This window comes from Aotus nancymaae, unplaced genomic scaffold, assembly GCF_030222135.1.
Source record: "Aotus nancymaae isolate 86718 unplaced genomic scaffold, 86718_ANA_hifiasm-v0.15.2.pri h1tg000036l, whole genome shotgun sequence".
Lineage (NCBI taxonomy): Eukaryota > Metazoa > Chordata > Mammalia > Primates > Aotidae > Aotus > Aotus nancymaae.
The window spans coordinates 72,917,638-72,938,501 of NW_026988450.1; the positions used below are offsets into that span (position 1 = coordinate 72,917,638).

Consider the following 20,864-nt stretch of genomic DNA (forward strand, 5'->3'; position numbering starts at 1 on the left):
ACTGTAGGGATATATTTTTAACTTTATTTATCTGATGTAGATGACACTTGTCTACCCAGTAATTCATAGATCAAAAAGGTGTCATGATAGGCTGGGGGCAGTGGCTTACGCCTGCAATCCCAGGACTTTGGGAGGCCAAAACATGCGGATCACCTGAGGTCAGGATAAGACCAGCCTGGCCAACATGATTGAAATCCAGTCTCTACCAAAAATAGAAAAATTAGCAAGGCGTGGTGGCAGGTGCCTGTAATCCCAGCTACTTGGGAGGCTGAGGCAGGAGAATTGCTCAAACCTGGGAGGCGGAGTTTGCAGAGAGCCAAGATTGTGCCATTGCACTCCAGTCTGGGTAACAGAGCAAGACTCAGTCTCGAAAAAACCAAACAACAACAACAAAGAAGGCTCCATGGTAAAGAATGGGTTTCCAATGTTAAAACCCAAGGACAAATCAAAACAAAGGGTGACAATATCTAGGCTTTGAAGCAACTGGACCTGGAAAGTCAACAGGGAAAGGAGCTGGGTCTGGGTAAGTGGTGACATTAGGGACATCTGAGAAGTCAGTGACTGATATTACCAATGGCATATATTTATCATGAATGGATCAGGAAAGTTGTTGGCAAATCCAGCAATCCAGTAGGTTTCCTTCTACTAGCAACATTTGGGACAGCTTAACTAGTGTTATCATGCCATTCTCTGCATTGAGACAATCACAAACAGGGGGAAGGGGACAGTAGGGCTGAGAGTAAAAGGAAAGGAGGGAACAGACATTTAACAATTCAGAAAACTGAACCAAGGGAAAAACCACAAATTCCATACAAATCCAAGGGGATTATGTGACAAACTTTAGGGACTGTCCTTAAGTAAGAGAACACCTCACTGGAGGAACAGAGGAATGATGTTCTCGGGGGTGGGGGGGTCACAAGCCCTGCTTAGTTCTGATAAAGACAGGAAGAGGGCGCACACAGGTAGCTAGCTAGGCACTGAAGTTATCTAATAGAAGGGCATGGAACAAACTCTATTAGTTAAGACACAAATTATTAAACGAATCCCAGTGTCTTTGAATATAGTCCTGGCCCTGGGTCTCACGAAAGCAGTTTATGTTGACTATTGCCTTTTTCTGGGTCTAAAGATGAGGCTTTGGTTAACTGAAGTCTAGTGTCAGAGACTGGCACCAACTTCCAAGATTCAGCAGGGGTTGGTGTTTTCAGATGAGACATGTTCAACTACGAGTCAACTCTCTGTAACTTTGCAGCATAAGGATTAGTTAACAGCACCCATCCAGTAGGCTGGAAGAGGTATTTTAATTGATGTCTCTTCCAGTACTTGTCATCACCAAGCTGGAGGTGGTAATACTGGAGTTTAGGCCTGATGGGAAGCTGTAAAAAGATCCTACAACCTGCAGTGATTGATCTTTATAGCTTTAACAAGCCCCCGGCAATAAGCCAAAAGCTCCCCCTGTAATTGGGTGGGAGAAAATAGTTCCTGGTCTAAGTGCACAGACCAACCAGTAACAATTTCAAAAGGGGAGACCTGATAGTTCCCAGTGGGAGTGAACTGCAGAATCAGTAACACTAACGAGAGAGCTTTAGACCAGGATGGGTTAAAAGTTTTTGTAACTTTTGCCAGCTGGTTTTCAATGATCCCATTAGACTGTTCAACTAGCCCAGAGGACTAGGGGTGACAGGCACAGTGAAAGTGTTATAAAATGGGCAGATTTTAAAAAACTTGTTCTAGTATTCAGCAGGTAAAGTAAGTGCCTGTATCACTGTGGAATTCAGTGGGAACACCCTAGGTAGGAACGGTTTTTCTCAAGAAGCATTTTGGCCACCACCATAGCTGTTGCTTGTTTACAGGTGAAAGACTTACCTCAATGAGAATACATAGTCAACCATTAGAAGAACAAAATTTAATCTGTGGGATGGTGGTAACTCAGTGAAACCAAGTTTTCACATGGTGAAGGGACCTTAGGGGAGAGAAAATTGTCCTGAAGGGAGCTTCAGGAGTTCACCTGGGTTATACTGAGAGTAGATACTGCAAAGTTTATACACCTGAGGGGCAAGAGCTGGAGAAAGCCACCAATAGTCTACCCCGCTGAATCATTCTGTCTGGATTCTAATGGGTTAGATTATGTATGAAGGTTGTCTGTCTTTGCAGGGTGCTGCGTTAGGACTGGGTGTCCATTTGGACCCTCCTGTAATTTTGTCTGGGAAGTGCAATTTTGTTTCATCCATTTCCCTCTTCCAGACTCCAAGACTGTCTTTTGTGAAAATGAGTCTGGAAAGGAGGTCTTCAGATGGGGAGGGGAGCAAGGAAGAAGGAAGAGCAAGGGGAGGAGGAGAAGGAGTGGGTTGAGTACACATAACTGAGGGAAGGAGCCACTTGCAGGGTGGCAGCTTTAGCTGCCGTATCCACTAGGTGGTTGCCTTTGCTGTCTTCCATCTTGTCAGAGAAATATCCCAAGACTTTGATAATGGCTAGGGCTCAATGAGCCTAAATGGTGTCTAAGAGAAACAAGATAGTCTGTTTTTTGAGACAAGAGTTTCACTCTGTCACCTAGGCTGGAGTGCAGTGGCATGATCTCAGCTCACTGCAACCTCTGCCTCTCAGGCTCAAGCGATTCTCCTCCCACGTAGCTGAGATTACAGGCGCATGTCACCATGTCTGGCTAATTTTTGTGTTTTTTCTAGAGACGAGGTTTCACTATGTTGGCCAGGCTGGTCTCAAACTCCTGACTTCAAGTGATCCACACAACTTGGCCTCCCAAAGTGCTAAGATTATAGGCGTGAGCCCCCAGCCTAGTCTCTGTTCTTAATAGGTTGTCCAGAGGAAGTAAAAAATCCTCTGTTTCTAGAGTATGCCAAAATCATGGGCAATTCCAAAGGCATATGTGCTGTCCATATAAATGTTAGCCATTTCATCCCTGGCCAGTAGGCAGGCCCAAGTGAAGGCATGCTAATTCTACTTGTAGGGCAGATCAGGCAGTTGGCTGGAGGCCTGATTCAATGGTTCCCATCAGAGAGACCATGACATAGGCTGCATAATGGAAGCCAGCAGAATTTTTGAGAAAGGGTCCCTTAGTGGGTAAGGGGGTCTCCTTTAAGTCTATATGAGGTGAGAGAAGGGGGTCTGTAAAGACAATACAGTCATGGGGAACACCTCCTATTAAACGCAAAAGGGTAGCTGGATTAAGGAGGTAAATTATGGTTAGGTTACAAGAGGAGGAGAAAATTATTTCATAGGAGGTCAATCAACTGGCTGAAAGATGCCCAGGTGCAAAGGGCCTAAACTGAATGAGAAACATAAAATGAGAGGGGATTCCAGGAGTATTTTTTGGTAGCCTTGATGAGGGCTGAGGTGGTGGCAACTGCCCTCAGTACAGGAAGGAATGCCTCGTTAAACTGGTCAGCTGTCATGGTGAAACTGTAAAAAAGGAGGGAAGGCTGGTCACAATGTAGGCAGTTGGCTGAAGTCAGCAGAGGAGCATTCTTTGTTTTTCCAGGGCTGGTTTCTGTTTAACTTTTAGGAAAAAAGTCTGGTATTGGTTAGTAAGGGGACCATGACCAACCTTGCATCTTATCATGTTTGGGAATCTTAGTTTTTCACATTTTTCTGAGGTCTACTTGGCCAAAGAGGGGGTCCATTCAGCCAGTTTAGGGGGCTTAGAATTTTATTTTTATTTCACAGGACAACTAGTCCAGGTGCTTTGGCAAGTCAGTGTTATTAAAAAAAGAAATGCACTAGTAAGGGGTTGGTAAATTAAGGCTCACAAGCTACTGCCTACTTTTGTTTGCCCCTAAGCTAAGAATGACCTTACATTTTTAAATAATTGAAGAAAATCAAAAGAATATTTGTGACATATCAAAATTATAAGAAATTCAAAGTCCATAAGTTTTACTGGTACATGGCCACATCTATTTACATACTGTCTATCACCTGCTTTTGAATGACAAGGTGTGAGATTGGAAAAACACAAATTGCTTTCTCCTACTGTATTCTCATACAATACTCTAAATACTTCTTTTTTTTTTTTTTTAACAGAGATAGGGTCTCACTTTGTTGCCCAGCCTGATCTTTAACTCTTGGGTTCAAAAAGTGCTTCCACCTTGGCCTCCGAAAGTGATGGAATTACAGGCCTGAGGCACCTTGCCCAGCCATTCACTTTTGACATTAGGTGTGTATGGGGTTTCCCCTCCCAATAACCAATTCTCTGACTCCAGCTGGATGTCCTACAATTTAAGTCAATTCTCACACTATCTTATCTGGAGATAACATAAGACTGGAGAGGTCAAGGGCTCAGCGCCACAAGACTCCCCCCCATTTCAGATACCAATTACAAGCAATAGGTTCCCAGGTTACCCACAACTTGTCTAACTTTGCTACAATCAGAGGTTCCCACACCCCCTTTTCATGTTTGATCATTTGCTAGAGCAGCTCACAGAACCTAGGAAAGCACTTTACTTATTATCACCCATTCACTATAAAAAGATGCAACTCAAAAACAGCCAAGTGGAAGAGATGCATAGAGACATGGATGGGTTTTTACAGAGACTTCAACATGTAGGTATGACTGATTAAATCATTGGCCATTAGTGAACAACTCAACCTTCAGTTCCTCTCCCTTTCCCCAGAGGTAGGAGTGGGTGGGAGGGACTGAGACTTCCCTTTCTAATCACATGATTGGTTTTTCTAGGCAAACCCCATCCTGAGGCTATCTAGGAACCCCCAGCCATCAGTCATCTTAGTAGCATGCAAAAAGACACTTAGCACTTAAGAGATTCAAGAGTGTCAGGAGCTGTGCACAGAAAAATGGGAGCAGAAAACAAATATGTATTTATTATGACATCACAGTACACACAAGGGCAGAGTTGAATAGCTGCAATAGAGATCACATGGCCCTCAAAGTCTAAAATATTTACTATATGGCCCTTTAAAGAAAACGTTTGCAAACCTCTGCACTTGATTTAAAAAGTTAACAACCAAATGTGTGGCTCTAAATGGGATACTATTTTGGACATGACCACCTGGTAAGGGACATTTTTGAAACAACAGGAAAAATTTGAGTATGGTTTTGGTATTAGTTAAGATGAAAACTTCCTAAAATGGAAAGGTGGAGAATGTGATTGAAAAAAGCAGATTACAAAACAGTAGCCTCACTATGATCATTTTGTTTGGTATGCCTACAAAAGATCTAGAAAGATAGATATGGAGGTGTTATGTGTGACTTATAGGAACTGCGTTTGTCTGTTTTTGCATTGCTATAAAGGAATACCTGAGATTGGGTGATTTATAAAGAAAAGAGGTTTATTTGGCTCATGGTTCTGCAGGCTGTACAACAGGCATGGCATCAGCATCTGCTTCTGATGAGGATCTCAGGAAGCTTCCAATCCTGGTGGAAAGGGAAGGGGAGCCAGGGTGAATTCACTCACTACCATGGGGAAGCCATCAAGCCTTTCATGAGGGATCCATCCCCATGAGTTGGATGGTGGGAAGTGACCCAAATACCTCCCACTGGGCCCACCTCAATGCTGGAGAGCAAATTTCAACATAAGATTTGGGGGGGACAAATATCTCAACTATACCAGGAATGGAATATGATGTTTTTATTTTCACTGTTGTCTGTATTTTGCATTTTCTTCTTCACAGATTTTTTTTTTTTTTTTGGTATACTGTGTAGTCTAAAGATCCATGCAATAAAGACTTTGGCATATAATAGGTTGCAGGTAGAAGTATTTTTGAGAGTGGAAGAGTTTGCAAATAACACCGAGGGAATAGCATATACAAAATTCCACTTGTGGAGAAAGAAACGAGAGTATAAATTGGGCTAAAAAAATTCTCATGCTGGCTGGTGGCTCCATGTGTAATCCCAGCACTTTGAGAGGCAGAAGGATTGCTTAAGGCCAGCAATTCAAGACCAGCTTGCGCAACATAGCAAGACACTGTCGCTATAAAAAAAGATTAGCTTGGTGTGGTGGTCAGCACCTCTAGTCCCAGCTACTCGGGAGGCTGAAGCAGGAAGATCACTTGAGCCCAGGAGGTCAACGCCGGAGCCATGATCTATAAGCCACTGTACTCCAGCCTATGTGACAGGGCAAGACCCTGTCTCAAAACAAACAAAAACCCCTCACTGTTTGGGTATAGTTCTTTTTTTTTTTTTTTTTGAGTCAGAGTCTTGTTCTGTCACCAGGCGCCAGGCTGGAGTGCAGTGGTGCAATCTCGGCTCACTGCAATCTCCGCCTCCTGGGTTCAAGCAATTCTCCTGCCTCAGCCTCCCGAGTAGCTGGGACTACAGGCGCGCGCCACCATGCCCAGCTAATTTTTGTATTTTTTAGTAGAGACAGGGTTTCACCATGTTGGCCGGGATGGTCTCGATCTCTTGACCTCGTGATTCACCTGCCTCGGCCTCCCAAAGTGCTGGGATTACAGGCGTGAGCCACCGTGCCCGGCCTGTTTGGGTATAGTTCTAAGGGGCAGCCACCTGTTATGCAATCAGAAAAGAGAGAAATGTAGAAAGATTATAATAAAATTATATATATTAAAAAAAAATAACTAGTGAAAAAAAAAGATTACAATGGCCAGCTGTCCTAAACCAAAATCCAAGATTACTTTTAAAATACTGGTTTAATTTTTCATGCAATTGTTCCATGTGAAGCTTGTTCATGGACCAATCTTCCATGGGTTTAATACGGTGTTTTTCAAAGTATTGTTCAGAACTCATTATTAGGTTAAGAAATTAGTACAGTGATTCATGGGCAGAATTTTTTAAATGACACAGATTGAAAGATTAAATATCAGAGTAAGTCATATACCAAGGAATGCATAATATGATCTCATTTCTATTTTAAAAATGAAAAAAAAATCTTGATATGTTGTATTTTTATGAATCTGCATGAATCTATTAAAAAAGTAGGGAAATATATACTTTAAACTTTTAACATGGTTACTTTAGGCTACAGGAGACCATGCAGAAAAAAATTTATTCCAATCATTTATTCCAATAAAGTCACCTTCTTTAAGAAGCCTTTTCTTGCTGATTTTATCTGGTGCTAATCCCTTTCCTAATTTTCTTATCATCAAAGCACTAAAGCCATTCATTCATACTTCCCCAAACAGTCATTGTACTAAGCCTCTAAGAAAAAAATATAAATACCAGATCTGCCTTAAGAGTTTGGTCTAGTGGGAAAGGCAGATACATAAATATTTAATTATAAATAATGTAGTAAAGAGTAGAGTTATAACAATTTAAGGAATAAGTAGGCAGACAGGCAACAGAGGGAATATTTTGGCCCCAAACTGTCACTGTAAAACCTTGTCAGAAGTAATAAACAGCATGCACAAGTGTTGATAGAGCAGCCCAGGGATGAGGCTAGAGAAGTGGGCAGGACTGGACAACGGAAGGGCTTTGTATGGTGTTAAAGCGCTTAGACTGTCCTGAGGAGAGTAAATGAAAGATCTGAAGCAAAAGAAACATTTAGCTGATCTGTATTTTAGATACACCAAAATGGAGTCTACATGGAGGATGGATTTAAGACATTAACTTGAGGCAGGGATTCGGTTGTATAGCATAAACACACTTTAAAAAACTTATGTGGCCTTTCTTTGTGCAATACTTCATGGCTCTTTATTCCATCTTCCTCATCAATTATACCAGCGATTAGGATGGAAAAGCTAAGACAGGACAATGTCTTATTTGATGACCCCTTCCTAAACCCCTACCTTCGGCTTTCCCACAGCAATTTCAAAACCTTTTCCCTAGCACTTAACACATTCTCCACTGCATCTGCTTTTGACTGTATGGTACATAGGTCTTACATCTCCAGTCTAAAAACTGCACCACCAGATTTTACAGTTCCACAGTACTTAGCACAACGTCTTTGGGAAAAAAAAAATACTGCTTAAAATAACTCTCAGATCTAAATTTGTAATCCTAATCTCTCTTGTGATTGCCAGACCACATTTCCAATTACCCAGATATCTCTCCCTGGATGTCCTATGATTATCTCAAACTTAACTTAATCAAAATGGACCTGGGTACCTCTCCTCACCGCCAAACTAGTCATGCTTCCATTTCATATTTAAGTATTTTTCCAAACCCTGAGACATAGTTCACTCTCTACTACCTGCTGTGAACACTCAGCTGCTAAATGCTGCACACATCTCTTCCATTTCTCTCTTTTCCATTACTATAGTTTAATTTCTTGAAATGCTTCCTTACCTCTCCCTATTTTCCACCAAACCTACATAATTAAGGTATCAGGATTACCTTGCTAAAGCAGAGATGTGATCATTGTCATTTCTCATCTTCAAGTAGCTGGAAACTCCACAAAGACAAGGATCATTCCCATTTAAATCCCTGCAGCATTTTCCCTCTTGTTCTACTGATGCTGACTGGATCATTGTACTTGCCAAGTAACAGAATTTGTTTTTCTCCCCCTACTTGTGCTCTCTAGTTTCTCCACCAGATGTAATGCCAGTAGAACTGAGAGCTTTTGTGCCGTGTGTTCCTAGGCCAGTCCCAGGCCCACTTGAGGCGCTCGGTAACTATGCTATGAACGAATGAACAGTAGAGTGAATTGGTGCTTAGAAGCTGTCATCCTCTCTGCCAAGGCAGAGCGGAAGGACCGGGAGGTGCAAGAGGGATGAATGGGAACATAACGACTGCGTTTTTGGAGTTTTCTCTTTTTAAAAAATTGAATACATCACACACGTTGAAAAGAGCACAAAAATTCATAACTGTACGGCTTATTTTTCGCAAATAAATACAGGACCTAGATCAAGAATCGGAACATTACCAGCACCCAAAACCCTCCCCGCGCCCTCTTGGAGTGGCCCTTTCAACCCTTACAAAGCAGGAGGGCGCAAGTCCTGTGCCCTGTGACCTTGATGACCGACGCCTGGGACCAGTCAGAAGGACACAAGGACAGGGAAAACGCTCCTCTTACCGATAAACTTGAAGCGACTCATGACTGCGTCCGGGGCACCCCGCAGGCGAAAGCGGAAGTGGCCGCCTGCAGCTCCGCCCTTCCGGCCGGCCCGCTCCGTCACCAGCCGCAGGTATCCGGTTTCCCGGCTACCTCTGCGGCCGCTGAAGGTCAGCGTAGCAATGGCTTTCTCTGCTCCCGCGGCGTTCTCCGCGCCGGTGGCCTACCTGACCCATCAGCAGAAGGTGTTGCGGCTTTATAAGCGGGCGCTGCGCCACCTCGAGTCGTGGTGTGTCCACAGGTGAGGGATGGGGACCCAGTGCTTGGGGAGGTGACCTTGGGGGTCCAATGGAATTGGAGAGGTCCCCCGGGTACCGGCAGGTTCAAGGGCTTCGGGACGGAATTGGAAAGCGGCCTCTAGCTCCAGAGAATCCTCTCGTAGACCCAGGTTTGAATCTAGGCTTCGCCAATCATAGCCGCGAGACCTCGTAGAGTTGGTTATCTGGTCTGGGCCTCAGTATTTGAGTAAAACAGACGTAGGACCAGCGCTGAGGATCGCAGGAAGATTAAGTGAAATAAAGGAATGTGCCTAAAACTGTACTTGCCACGGGTCCAGCGCTCATTAATCGACTTCTTCACGATCTTCTCCTTTCTAATAGTAACAGTCATAAAATATGCATTATTTTCTTTAGTCTGCAAAACTCTAGGAGTTAGGAATTATCTTAACCTTATTTTACAGATGAGGATATAAGCACGGCTAGTAACTTGCGCAAGGTGATAGAGTTTTTGAGTGTCTGAGCCAGAGTTAAAATTTAGATCTGACTCCAAAGCATCATCATTCTCCCACCCCTCCCATTAGCTTTTTTCTTTTTAGCTTCATCTGGTCCTTTTCATTACCTTTACATCTTTTTTCACCTCTTACATAATTCTCCTTCCTCCTCTATCCATCCGAGACTAGTCTTAGAACATAGTGTTAAAATGTGTAGATTTTGATAACCTGAATTCAAGGTGGGCTAACAACCCAAGATGTGTGAATGCTAGGCCTCCACTCCACTCTTAGGACTCCCCAAACCTAGTTTCATAGGAAGGGCTTCTCGGAAAAATCTCTAAACTGTAGAAAATGGAGTAGGCCTGGAAGAATTGCAGAGGGTATCCTTGAAGCCCAGATTACATGTATATGACTATTAGAAAATCACAGACGTGCTTATCTTGATTTGGCCGGAAGATGGCCAAGTACAAGATGGGATTGTTCGTTTCTTCCTTGAGTTTTCCTTATTTATTGACAGAATTTGCAATTCAGATTCTATACTCTATGCTAAATATATAAATGTTAGTAAATCCGTTTTTGAGCTGCAGCAGCTCATGGATTAGTAGGGGAAATGTAAACTAATCAATGGACATGTAAATTAATCAATGATGAAGGAAGTTGAGCCATCAAGGATTCAGGTATCCCAACCCAAATGATAAATGTTTGAGGTGATGAATATCCTAATTACCCTGATTTGATAATTATACATAATATATGTATTAAAATATCACATATACCCCATAAATAGGTACAATTATTATGTGCCAAAAAAAGTTAAACATGAAAAAAGGAATTCAAGCAATACTGAACTACAGCTGGGAATACTAAAGTCCATAGTCCTAGAGGAAAATGATATAAACTAGCTACTGTGACAGCTATGGCTCAACATTTTTTAGATCTGACATTCTTTCTCAATCCTTACCTTAATTTCTTCCTCATAGTGCTGTTCTCTGTGGTTTCATCATAGGCTTACTGTGTTGCTGTATGTACTCTGGGCAGCCTCATTAAGTGCTGGGACTTGAGTCACCTCCTGGGCTCATTTGTCCCTAGAGCTATAGTTTGAATTGTCTGTTAGATCATGGACTGTGGCTCACACCTGTAATCCCAGCACTTCAGGAGGCCCAGGTGGGTGGATCACCTGGAGTCAGGAGTTTGAGATCAGCCTGGCCAACATAGTGAAACCTTGTCTGTACTAAAAATACAAAATTAGCTAGGCGTGGTGGCGGGTGCCTGTAATCCCTGCTACTCGGGAGTCTGAGGCAGAAGAATTGCTTGAACCTGGGAGGTGGAGGTTGCAGTGAGCCAATATCACATCATTGTACTCCAGCCTGGGCAACAAGAATGAAACTCTGTCTTAAAATATAATAATAAAAAAAAATTTTAAAGATCACCGACTGTTCTCTGAAACTCAATTTAGCTAAATTCTTTGATATCAAACTTGTTTTCTTATCACTCCCCATTCTGTTTTCCTAAATTCCCTGCCTCTGCTAATGGTATCATTAGTAATTTAGTTATCCAGCTTTTTTTTTTTTTTTTTTTTGAGACAGACAGAGTTTCTCTTTGTCACCAGGCACCAGGCTGGAGTGCAGTGGTGTGATCTCGGCTCACTGCAACCTCTGCCTCCCAGGTTCAAGCAATTCTCCTGCCTCAGCCTCCCGAATAGCTGGGACTACAGGTGCATGCCACTACACCCAGCTAATTTTTTTTTTTTTTTTTTTTTTGAGACGGAGTTTCGCTCTTGTTACCCAGGCTGGAGTGCAATGGCGTGATCTCAGCTCACTGCAACCTCCGCCTCCTGGGTTCAGGCAATTCTCCTACCTCAGCCTCCCGAGTAGCTGGGATTACAGGCACGCGCCACCATGCCCAGCTAATTTTTTGTATTTTTAGTAGAGACGGGGTTTCACCTTGTTGACCAGGATGTTCTAGATCTCTTGACATCGTGATCCACCCGCCTCGGCCTCCCAAAGTGCTGGGATTATAAGTGTGAGCCACCACGCCCGGCCTAATTTTTGTATTTTTAGTAGAGATGAGGTTTCATCATGTTGGCCAGGATGGTCTCGACCTCTTGACCTCGTGATCCGCCCGCCTCGGCCTCCCAAAGTGTTGGGATTACAGGCATGAGCCACCGCGCCCGGCCTATCCAGTTTTAATTATTGGAATTGTTCTCAAGTATTTACTCTTTACTCCTTTGCCAATAACACACATACTCATACACCATGTATAACTGGACACTGGTTTTGGTAAATTCTCTTTCCAATATGATATTAATAACTGACATTATTGAGCACTTGGGATGTGCCAGGCACTTTTTGAACTGTGTTTATGTGTTTATCTTATTGAATCTTTATGACAACCTTAAGATATACACCTTGTTACTATCACTATTTTATAGAGGAGGAACCTGTGGCCTAGAAGACTTTTTTTTTTGAGATGAAGTTTTACTCTTGTTGCCCAGCTGGAGTGCAACGGGATGATCTCAGCTCACTGCAACCTCCACCTCCTGGGTTTAAGCGATCGTCCTGCCTCAGCCTCCCCAGTAGCTGGGATTACCGGCATGCACCACCACACCCAGCTAATTTTTGTGTATGTATATATATATATTTTTCACTCTTGTTGCCTGGCTGGAGTGCAATGGCACAATCTTGGCTCACTGCAACCTCCGCCTCCCAGGTTCAAGCGATTCTCCTGCCTCAGGCCCCCGAGTAGCTGGGATTACAGGCACCCGCCGCCAAGCCCAGCTAATTTTTGTATTTTTAGTAGAGATGGGGTTTCACCATGTTGGCCAGGCTGGTCTCAAACTCCTGACCTCAGGTAGGTAATCCACCCACTTGGGCCTCCCAAAGTTGCTGGGATTATAGGTGTGAGCCACCACGCCTGGCCAGAAGACATTAGCTTACCCCAGATTACACAGGTAGTAGTGGCAGAGCTCTCCATACAGTCTGATTGGAGAGGCTGTTACTCATAACTTGGAAGTCTAAATGTCTCTCAATGTCTCTCCTATCTCCTGTCACCATCACAGCTCCCTACTTTCAGGCCATTGTCATCTTTGTCCTAGATTATTGTCAAAACCTCCTAACTGATCTTTGCCCACTTTCTTTAGAACTTAACCTTATCTTGCCTAAGGTTATGCAGCTAGTGTCAGAGTCAGGATACAAACTCAGCTCTGTATAAGCCAAGCAATACTGTTTCTGCCAAGTAACACCTTTCTTGTTCATCTTTCTATCTCCAGAATTTAGCATAGTGACTAGCACAAGATAGAAGGAAATGGATGAAGTTGTCATTCGATGAATACCGAATGATCCTACAGAGGTTATATAGCTTTTCTGTTTTGCGAATTCTTTTTTGTTTGTTTGTTTAAATCCTCTTTCCATTGTTGGATGTAAGGGGGGAAATATGGTTAAGCTATATATTTAATACAATATTTTTTTGCTGCTGCTGTTTGGTGGGCTTGAAACAGCTGCTCCATTGGCAGGGTTGGGGGAGGTCCACTGTTCATCCAGAAGGTATCAGGAGTGCAGCCTCCTGTCAGATAGCAACACTGACCACGTCAGTAGGTGACATTTCTAATCCTCAAAATCATTTTGGTTTAAGGGACAAGTACCGATACTTCGCTTGTTTGATGAGAGCCCGGTTTGAAGAACATAAGAATGAAAAGGATATGATGAAGGCCACCCTGCTGCTAAAGGAGGCTGAAGAAGAATTCTGGTACCGTCAGCATCCACAGCCATACATCTTCCCTGACTCTCCTGGGGGTACCTCATATGAGAGATACGAGTGTTACAAGGTAGGTGAGAGTTACGATGACTGCCTTCTGAGAGATAAGACTTTGTTTCTCCATTCCCAAACCTCAGCCTTATAAATCACTTGTCCTTCGAGGGGTAGCTGGGAGACTTCTTTCCTGACAGTTGTCATATGCAGGCCTACCTCATTTTATTTCATTTTCTTTTATTGTGCTTTGCAGATATTATATTTTTACCTATTGAAGGTTCGTGGCAACCCCATGCTGAACAAGTCTGTGGGCTCCCATTTTTCCAACAGCATGTGCTCACTTCACGTCTCTGTTTCCCAGTTTGGCAATTCTTGGAGTATTTCAGACTTATTCTTACTCTCTGTTGTGGTGAACTGTGATCAGTCACCTTTGATGTTACCATTGTTAATTGTTTTGGAGCATCATAAACCATGCCCATATAAGACAGCAGACTTCATTGATAAATGTTGTGTGTATGCTGACTGTTTAACCAACCAATAGTTCCTCTGCCTCTATCCCTCTCCTCAGGGCTTCCTATTCCCTAAGACACAGCAACACTGAAATTAGGTTAATTAACCACCATACCGTAGCCTCTAAGTGTTCAAGTGAAAGGAAGAGTTACATGTCTCTCACTTTAAATCCGTTGCACATCTTTTACTTTAAATCGAAAGCTAGAAATGAATAAGCTTAGTGAAGAAGGCATGTTGAAAGCCAAGGTAGGCAGAAAGCTAGGCCTCTTGCGCTAGTTAGCCAAGTTGTGAATGCAAAGGAAATTAAAGTGCTACTCCAGTGAACACACAAATGATAAGTGAAACAGTCTTACTGCTGATACGGAGAAAGTTTTAGTGGTTGGGACAAAAGATCAGCCACAACATTCTCTTAAGCCAAAGCCTAATCCAGAGCAAGTCTTTAACTCTTCATATCTATGAAGGCTGAGAGAGATGAGGAAGCTGCAGAAAAAAAGTTGGAAGCTAGTAGAGATTAGTCCATGAGGTTTAAGGAAAGAAGCCATCTCTGTAACACAGATGTGCAAGCTGAAGCAGCAAGTGCTGATGGAAAAGCTGCAGCAAGGTATTACACAAAATCTAGCTAAGATAGTTGATGAAGGTGGCTATACTCAACAACAGGTTTTCAGTGGAGATGAGTAGCCTTTTATTGGAAGAAGATACCATCTAGAACTTTCATACTTAGAAGTCAATGCCTGGCTTTAAAAGTTCAAGGACAGGCTGACTCTCTTGTTAGGGGCTCATGCAGCTGGTGATTTTAAGTTGAAGCCATTGTTCATTTGCCATTCTGAAAATCCTAGAGCCCTTAAGAATTATGCTAAACCTACTCTGCCTGTGCCCTAGAAATGGAATAACAAAGCCTGAATTACAGCACCCCTGTATACAGCATGGTTTACTGAATTATTTTAAGCCCACTGTTGAGACCTGCTACCATGTCTGCTACCACAGTATCCATTCTGCATCACATGGATCAAGGAGTAATTTCAACTTGCAAGTCTTATTATTTAAGAAATATATTTTGCAAAATAAATAAATAAAAAAAAGAAATATATTTTGCAAAGTTATAGTTGCCATAAATAGTGATTCCTCTGATGGATCTGGGCAAAGTAAAATTTTCTGGAAAGAATTCACCATTCTAAATGCCACTAAGGATATTTATGATTCATGGGAGGAGATCAAAATACCAGTTATAACGGGGGTTGAAAGAAGTTGATTCCAACCCTTGTGCATGACTTTGAAGGGCTCAAGACTTCAGTGGAGGAAGTAACTGCAGATGCTGTGGAAATAGCAAGAGAGCCAGAATAGAAGTTGATCCTGAAGATGTGACTGAATTGCTGCAATCTCATGATAAATCTTGAACAGTTGAGGAGTTTGAAGAGTTGCTTTCTTTTTTTTCTTTTTTTGAGATGGAGTCTTGCTCTGTCGCCAGGCTGAAGTGCAGTGGCACAATCTTGGCTCACTGTAACCTCTGCCTCCTGGGTTCAAGCGATTCTCCTGCCTCAGCCTCCCAAGTAGCTGAGACTACAGGCATGTGCCACCATACCCAGTTAATTTCTGTATATTTAGTAGACACGGGATTTCACCATGTTGGCCAGGGTGGTCTCGATCTCTGGACCTCGTGATCCACCTGCTTCGGCCTCCCAAAGTGCTGGGATTACAGCTGTGAGCCACTACGCCTGGCCAGAGTTACTGCTTAGGGATGAATAAAGAAAGTGATTTCTTGAGATGGAGTCTCCTGGTGAAGATTTTGTGAACATTGATGAAATGATAAAAAGGACTTTGAATAGTTCAACTTAGTTGATTAAGCAGCAGCAGGGTTTGAGAGGAATGACTCCAGTTTTGCAAAAAGTTCTTCTGTGGGTAAAATGCTATCAAATGGCATCATATACTAGAAAAATGTTTGGTGAAAGGAAGAGTCAATTCATATGGCAAACCTCATTGTTATTTTAGGAAATTGCCAAAGTCACTCCAACCATTAGCAACCATCAGCCTGATTAGTCAGCAGCCATCAACATTGGCACAATACTCTCCATCAGTAAAAAGATTGATTGCTGAAGGCTCAGGTGATTGTTGGCAGTTTTTATCAATAACGTATTCGTTTTGTTTTTGTTTTGGAGATAGGGTCTCCCTCTGTTGCCCAGGCTGGAGTGCAATGCCATGATCATAGCTCACTATAGCCTGGACCCCATGGACTGAAGCAATCCTCCTGTCCTAGCCAACCAAGTAGCTAAGAATACAAGTGCACACCACCACATCTAGCTAATTTGTTTTATTTTTTGTAGAGATGAGCTTTGCTATGTTGTCCAGGCTGGTCTCAAACTCCTCCCCTCATAGAATCTCCCTACCTCGACCTTCAAAGGACTGAGACTAAAGGCAGGAGCCACCTCACCCAACCAATGATGTATTTTTAAGTTTTGTACATTTTGTACATTTTTATTTTTTTATTTTAGTAGAGATGGGGTTTCACCATGTTGGCCAGGATGGTCTCGATCTCCTGACCTCGTGATTCACCCACCTCGGCCTCCCAAAGTGCTGGGATTACAGGCGTGAGCCACCGTGCCCGGCCCCCATTTTGTACATTTTTAATGTATATTATGTGAGGTTTGCCACATCAATTGACTCTTCCTTTCACGAAATTTTTCTATAGTATGTGATACCATTTGATAGCATTTTACTCACAGAAAAACTTCTTTCAAAATTGGAGTCAGTCCTCTCAAACCCTGCTGCTGCTTAATCAACTAAGTTGAACTATTCAAAGTTTTTTTTGTCATTTCATCAATGTTCACAAAATCTTCACTATACTAGAGTCTATTAAGGACTCCATCTCAATAGACATCATAATGCTATTGGACACTTAATAGACTATAGTATGGTATAAACATAATTTTTGTATGCACTGGGAAACTGAAACAATCTGTGACTTCCTTTATTGTGATATTTGCTATATTGCAGTGGTCTGGAACCAAACCCACAGTATCTGTAAGGTGTGCCTGTACTGGTTTTTAGGTGTCAAGTTTTCTCTCTCTGAGATGCCATTAAGACTTTTCTTTCTACATTCAAATTTAAGGTCATACAGTATACTTTTTGCTGTAACAAAGTTCATTTTAAAGTTAACCAACTTGGATTGGTGCTTAATATTTCTGAGATACTAAGAGTCCCAAGTAAGATAAGACTACCCTGGATATTTAGAGAAGGCAGGTAGGAGAGGAATGATGCCAGTTCTCCTTGGACTGACGATGGTGCTATTTTTCAGCACTGTCTTTGACTCTGAGGCATTTTCTTTTATCTTCGGTTCCTGCTCATCGTCTGCTGTTCCTTGCTTAGAGTCAGAAACAGTCTGGTAGTTGGAGTGGTTATAAAAATGTGCCTCGATCTTTGTCTTACATCTCCTGAGCAAGCCCTGTCAGTGATACATAAATGTGTCCTGTGGATTGATACCATGATTTTCTCTCCTGACAGCTTCCAGAAAACTGCTTGGATGCCTGGCATCCTTCCGAGAAGGCAATGTATCCTGATTATTTTGCCAAGAGAGAAAAGTGGAAGAAACTGCGGAGAGAAAGCTGGGAACGAGAGGTGCGTCTTACTTGTACTTCGTTATTGCTTAGCTACGGAGTCAAGTTTTGCTCCCCACATGCAGAGGTCCAGATTCCTGCCATGACAGTTATTCTGGGCCCTTGCTTCTCAGATATACGTTAGTTTCTAAGTGTATCAATGTAGCATAAACACCTTCCAAATAGGTTAAAATGCATACCTTGGTCTTTTTAGCTTTGTCTTTGATTTTGCTTCAGATCTTCTCTTTAGTCCTTTGCCCGACTTTCTTGCCTTCTTGCTATACTGTCCCTTAACCTTCCTTTCCACTAGTCTTAGGCATTTTTCAGTCATGTTAGGGTAGTCAGTTCTATTTTTAAAAGCTCAATCTTGCTGTAGTGTGAAGAATACATTGGAGAGGGAAAGAGGAGATGCAGAGAGACCCTTCTTGGATTATTGCAGAAGTGTAGTCAAAAGGTTGTTATGACTAGCACTAGGATAGATGAAGTGGACATGGAAGGAAATCGACTCAGACATCGTTTGGAGAGATGTGATGACTGACTGGATGTTGGGGGTGGGCGAGGGACAGGGAGGAATCAAGAATGGTTTCCGGGGCAGGGTGCGGTGGCTCACGCCTATAGTCCCAGCACTTTGGGAGGCCAAGGTGGGTGGATCACTTGAGGTCAGGAGTTCATGACCAGCCTGACCAACATGGTGAAACTCCGTCTCTACTAAAAATACAAAGAATTACCCTGGTGTGGTGGTGCGCATCTGTAATCCCAGCTACTTGGGAGGCTGAAACAGGAGAATTGCTTGAACCCAGGAGGTGGAGGTTGCAGTGAGTTGATACTGTGCCACTGCACTCCAGTCTGGGCAACAGAGCAAGGCTGCATCTCAAAAAAAAAAAAAGAGAGAGAGAGAGAGAGGATGGTTTCTGGGTTTTAAGCTTTAACATCTGGAGTTGGTGGTAATGTTTACTAAGATAGGGAAGATGGGGAAGGGGGCACAGGTGTCAGAGCAACAATCAAGAATTTGTTTTGGAAGTGTGCAGTTGAGAATCCTGTGAGACATCAAGTGCACATGTCAGAAGGCAACTTTAGATGTGGAAATCTTGAACTCCAAGGAGAGATTTGGCCTAGAAACAGAAACTTGAAAGTTTTCAGTTTTAAAAGCCATGGAGAGATGTATGGAATCGTTAGGAGAGAGTGTAGAGAAAGAAGAAAATGAGAAAGGATTCTTCGTCCATTATAATTGGGCAAAAGATTGTATATAAATACATTTGGGTTAGAAGTAAGATGTCAGACTTCTGTGATAGCTTCATTTTTTGAGTGAAATAAGAGGAAAAGCCAACAAGTGGGGGCAGCATATTTGGAGAATGTAGACAAGGTGTGATAGTCATTCATAGGGAGAGGAAGAGCTTGCTGGAGGGTAGGATGGCCAGGTAGTGAAGGCCCATTTGCGGTTGGGAATAATTAGTGAGTTTTGACTCCGATTTGCTTTAGTATCTTTTCTCTCTTTAGCAATACTAAGCTATATATGGGCGCAGCCCTGAGGGTAGATGGTTCGGTTTGTCTGTTGCTCAGAGAGTGACAAGGGACTTGAGGTTATTCGAAAAGGAGCTATTGTCATGATGGAATCTAAGCTGGATTTAAAAAAATAAAAATCGAGCCAGGGGAGGCAGATGCAGAGAGGGAAGGCCAAGTTGGGAGGATCTGTGATAGTCTTTCACGGTGGCATTTAAACAAATGAGTGGGAAAGGGAGAGCAGGGTTGGATAATGGGATATTTGAAGTCATGATTTTGGAAGTTGTGCTGGTTCTGGTGATGACACCCAGGATATTGACCTTTGACCATTGACAGTGTTTGGCTGAGGGGAAGCAGAAGGCAGGGCAGTGTGGCCAAAGAGGGCAACGTTTTGTCAGAAATGTCTCAGCGTTTAGAAGCTTGAAGCATATTCATGGTGAGCCGCCGCAGGTTCATTCTGCAATTGATCACTGGGATAACTTCTTCTCAAACAATTCCTCCTTTACGTATTCCATCACTTCAACATCATGAAGCAGCACGTGTCTGGAGGCCCAGGGCAGCCACACTCCAGAATGGGTTAGCCTCCTTTATCTTAGCTATAACTAGAACCAGAGGTAGTAGGTCAGCAACGGGCAGAACTGGGCATATTTTTACATGTGATTTCGAGTTTTTTGTCCTTGGTTGCTAGGAAGAGGGCTTACAATTACATCCCCAACATATTATGAACTGAGGTTTCTCATGCATGGTACTTTTGGAGAACACTTAACTGAGACACAAAAATAAATGTTTTTCTGGTCAGTGGGCGGGGGACTGTGACAAGGAGAACTGGAATGGTAGTTGTCATGTTTTGTCTACAGAATAAGAGGAGGTCCAGGTATATAAGGTGGTGATGAAAAGGGGAGGGGGGGAAGAATAGGAAGGGTAGGCTTTGCTATTTAAAAGAATGGGAAAACCCTTAAGGAGACTTTTCTCAAAGTGTGGGTATGAAAATAAAGCAGGTTTATGTAAAAAACACTTTTCATTGTTGAGATCAGATAGTGTGTAATGTCAGTGACACACCATAGAAATAAAGCTGACCCTTCACTGCAGCAGATTTTTATAGTCAATTAGATTCCTTTAGTAATCATTCCTTCCTTGCCTCCTTCTAGATTAAGCAGCTGGAGGAGGAAACGCCACCTGGTGGTCCTCTGACTGAAGCTTTGCCTCCTGCTCGAAAGGAAGGTGATTTGCCCCCACTGTGGTGGCATATTGTGACCAGACCCCGGGAGCGGCCAGTGTAGAGAGAAATACGTTACAGAACATACACTTGCCCTAATAAAAAAATCTTTCATGCTTGCAAGTGAAATACATTACAGAACATACACTTGCCCTAATAAAAAAATCAGTGAAATGGTCTGGTATGACTGATGTTCTTTTAAGAATTGCCATGATGCCAAGTGACTGTACCACTGTCATTATTTTATCAGGTGTGCATGTAAAGAATGACGGGACATATAGTCAGTCAGCTGTGTTACCCTCTGCAATAAATCACTGATAGCACATGTTACCAGTAAGGAAAAACTGAGGCAGAACCAGACACAACATTTATTCAGGATTGAGGTGAATAAAACTCTTAGTCAAAGGCCTGCTAATTAGCTATGGGGATTAGAAGGAATAAACAAAGCCAAGAACAGAAATACTTAGGACTTAAAAATAACCTTTTTGGTTTTCTAAAGATTTCACTAATGGAATTTTAGTTTTTATTAGAAGAACAACTCTCCCGAAGTAATACATAGTCAACAAATAAGCAGAGAATTTGTGGAGTTCTCTTAGGGGTGGAGGTTTGATGGTTGGGGC

General features: G+C 42.6%; 2 protein-coding genes across 7 annotated transcripts in view; one reads left to right on the forward strand and one right to left on the reverse strand.

Annotated features, from left to right (window-relative positions):
• Positions 1 to 8,990, reverse strand: part of TATDN1 (TatD DNase domain containing 1) — a 60,346-nt gene extending 51,356 nt beyond the window's left edge. The window contains exons 1-2 of one of the 6 annotated variants that reach the window (XM_064384574.1): positions 8,937 to 8,953; positions 5,267 to 5,383 (exon numbers count right to left, since the gene is read on the reverse strand). In XM_064384574.1, coding sequence (XP_064240644.1) covers positions 5,267 to 5,348 — 82 coding nt within the window. In that variant the 5' untranslated portion in view covers positions 5,349 to 5,383; positions 8,937 to 8,953. Of the gene's footprint in view, positions 1 to 5,266; positions 5,933 to 8,839; positions 8,889 to 8,936 lie in introns of those variants that run through there. The other 5 variants (XM_064384575.1, XM_064384576.1, XM_064384577.1 and 2 more) reach the window with 5 other exon arrangements.
• A 69-nt stretch (positions 8,991 to 9,059) lies between these two features.
• NDUFB9 (NADH:ubiquinone oxidoreductase subunit B9) lies at positions 9,060 to 20,422 on the forward strand. Its single transcript, XM_012451619.2, has 4 exons — positions 9,060 to 9,216; positions 13,315 to 13,507; positions 17,437 to 17,550; positions 20,177 to 20,422. The coding sequence occupies exons 1-4, from the start codon at positions 9,098 to 9,100 to the stop codon at positions 20,306 to 20,308; spliced, it is 558 nt and encodes a 185-aa protein (XP_012307042.2). The 5' UTR covers positions 9,060 to 9,097; the 3' UTR covers positions 20,309 to 20,422.
• The last annotated feature ends 442 nt before the right edge of the window (positions 20,423 to 20,864 follow it).

What these genes read in the sequence shown, in the direction of transcription:
- NDUFB9 (XM_012451619.2), top strand. Translation starts at nt 9,098, where the DNA reads ATGGCTTTCTCTGCTCCCGCGGCGTTCTCCGCGCCGGTGGCCTACCTG. An exon ending in AGAGATACGAGTGTTACAAG is followed by an intron (nt 13,508 to 17,436) that starts GTAGGTGAGAGT and finishes CTCTCCTGACAG; the next exon opens with CTTCCAGAAAACTGCTTGGA. An exon ending in GAGAAAGCTGGGAACGAGAG is followed by an intron (nt 17,551 to 20,176) that starts GTGCGTCTTACT and finishes GCCTCCTTCTAG; the next exon opens with ATTAAGCAGCTGGAGGAGGA.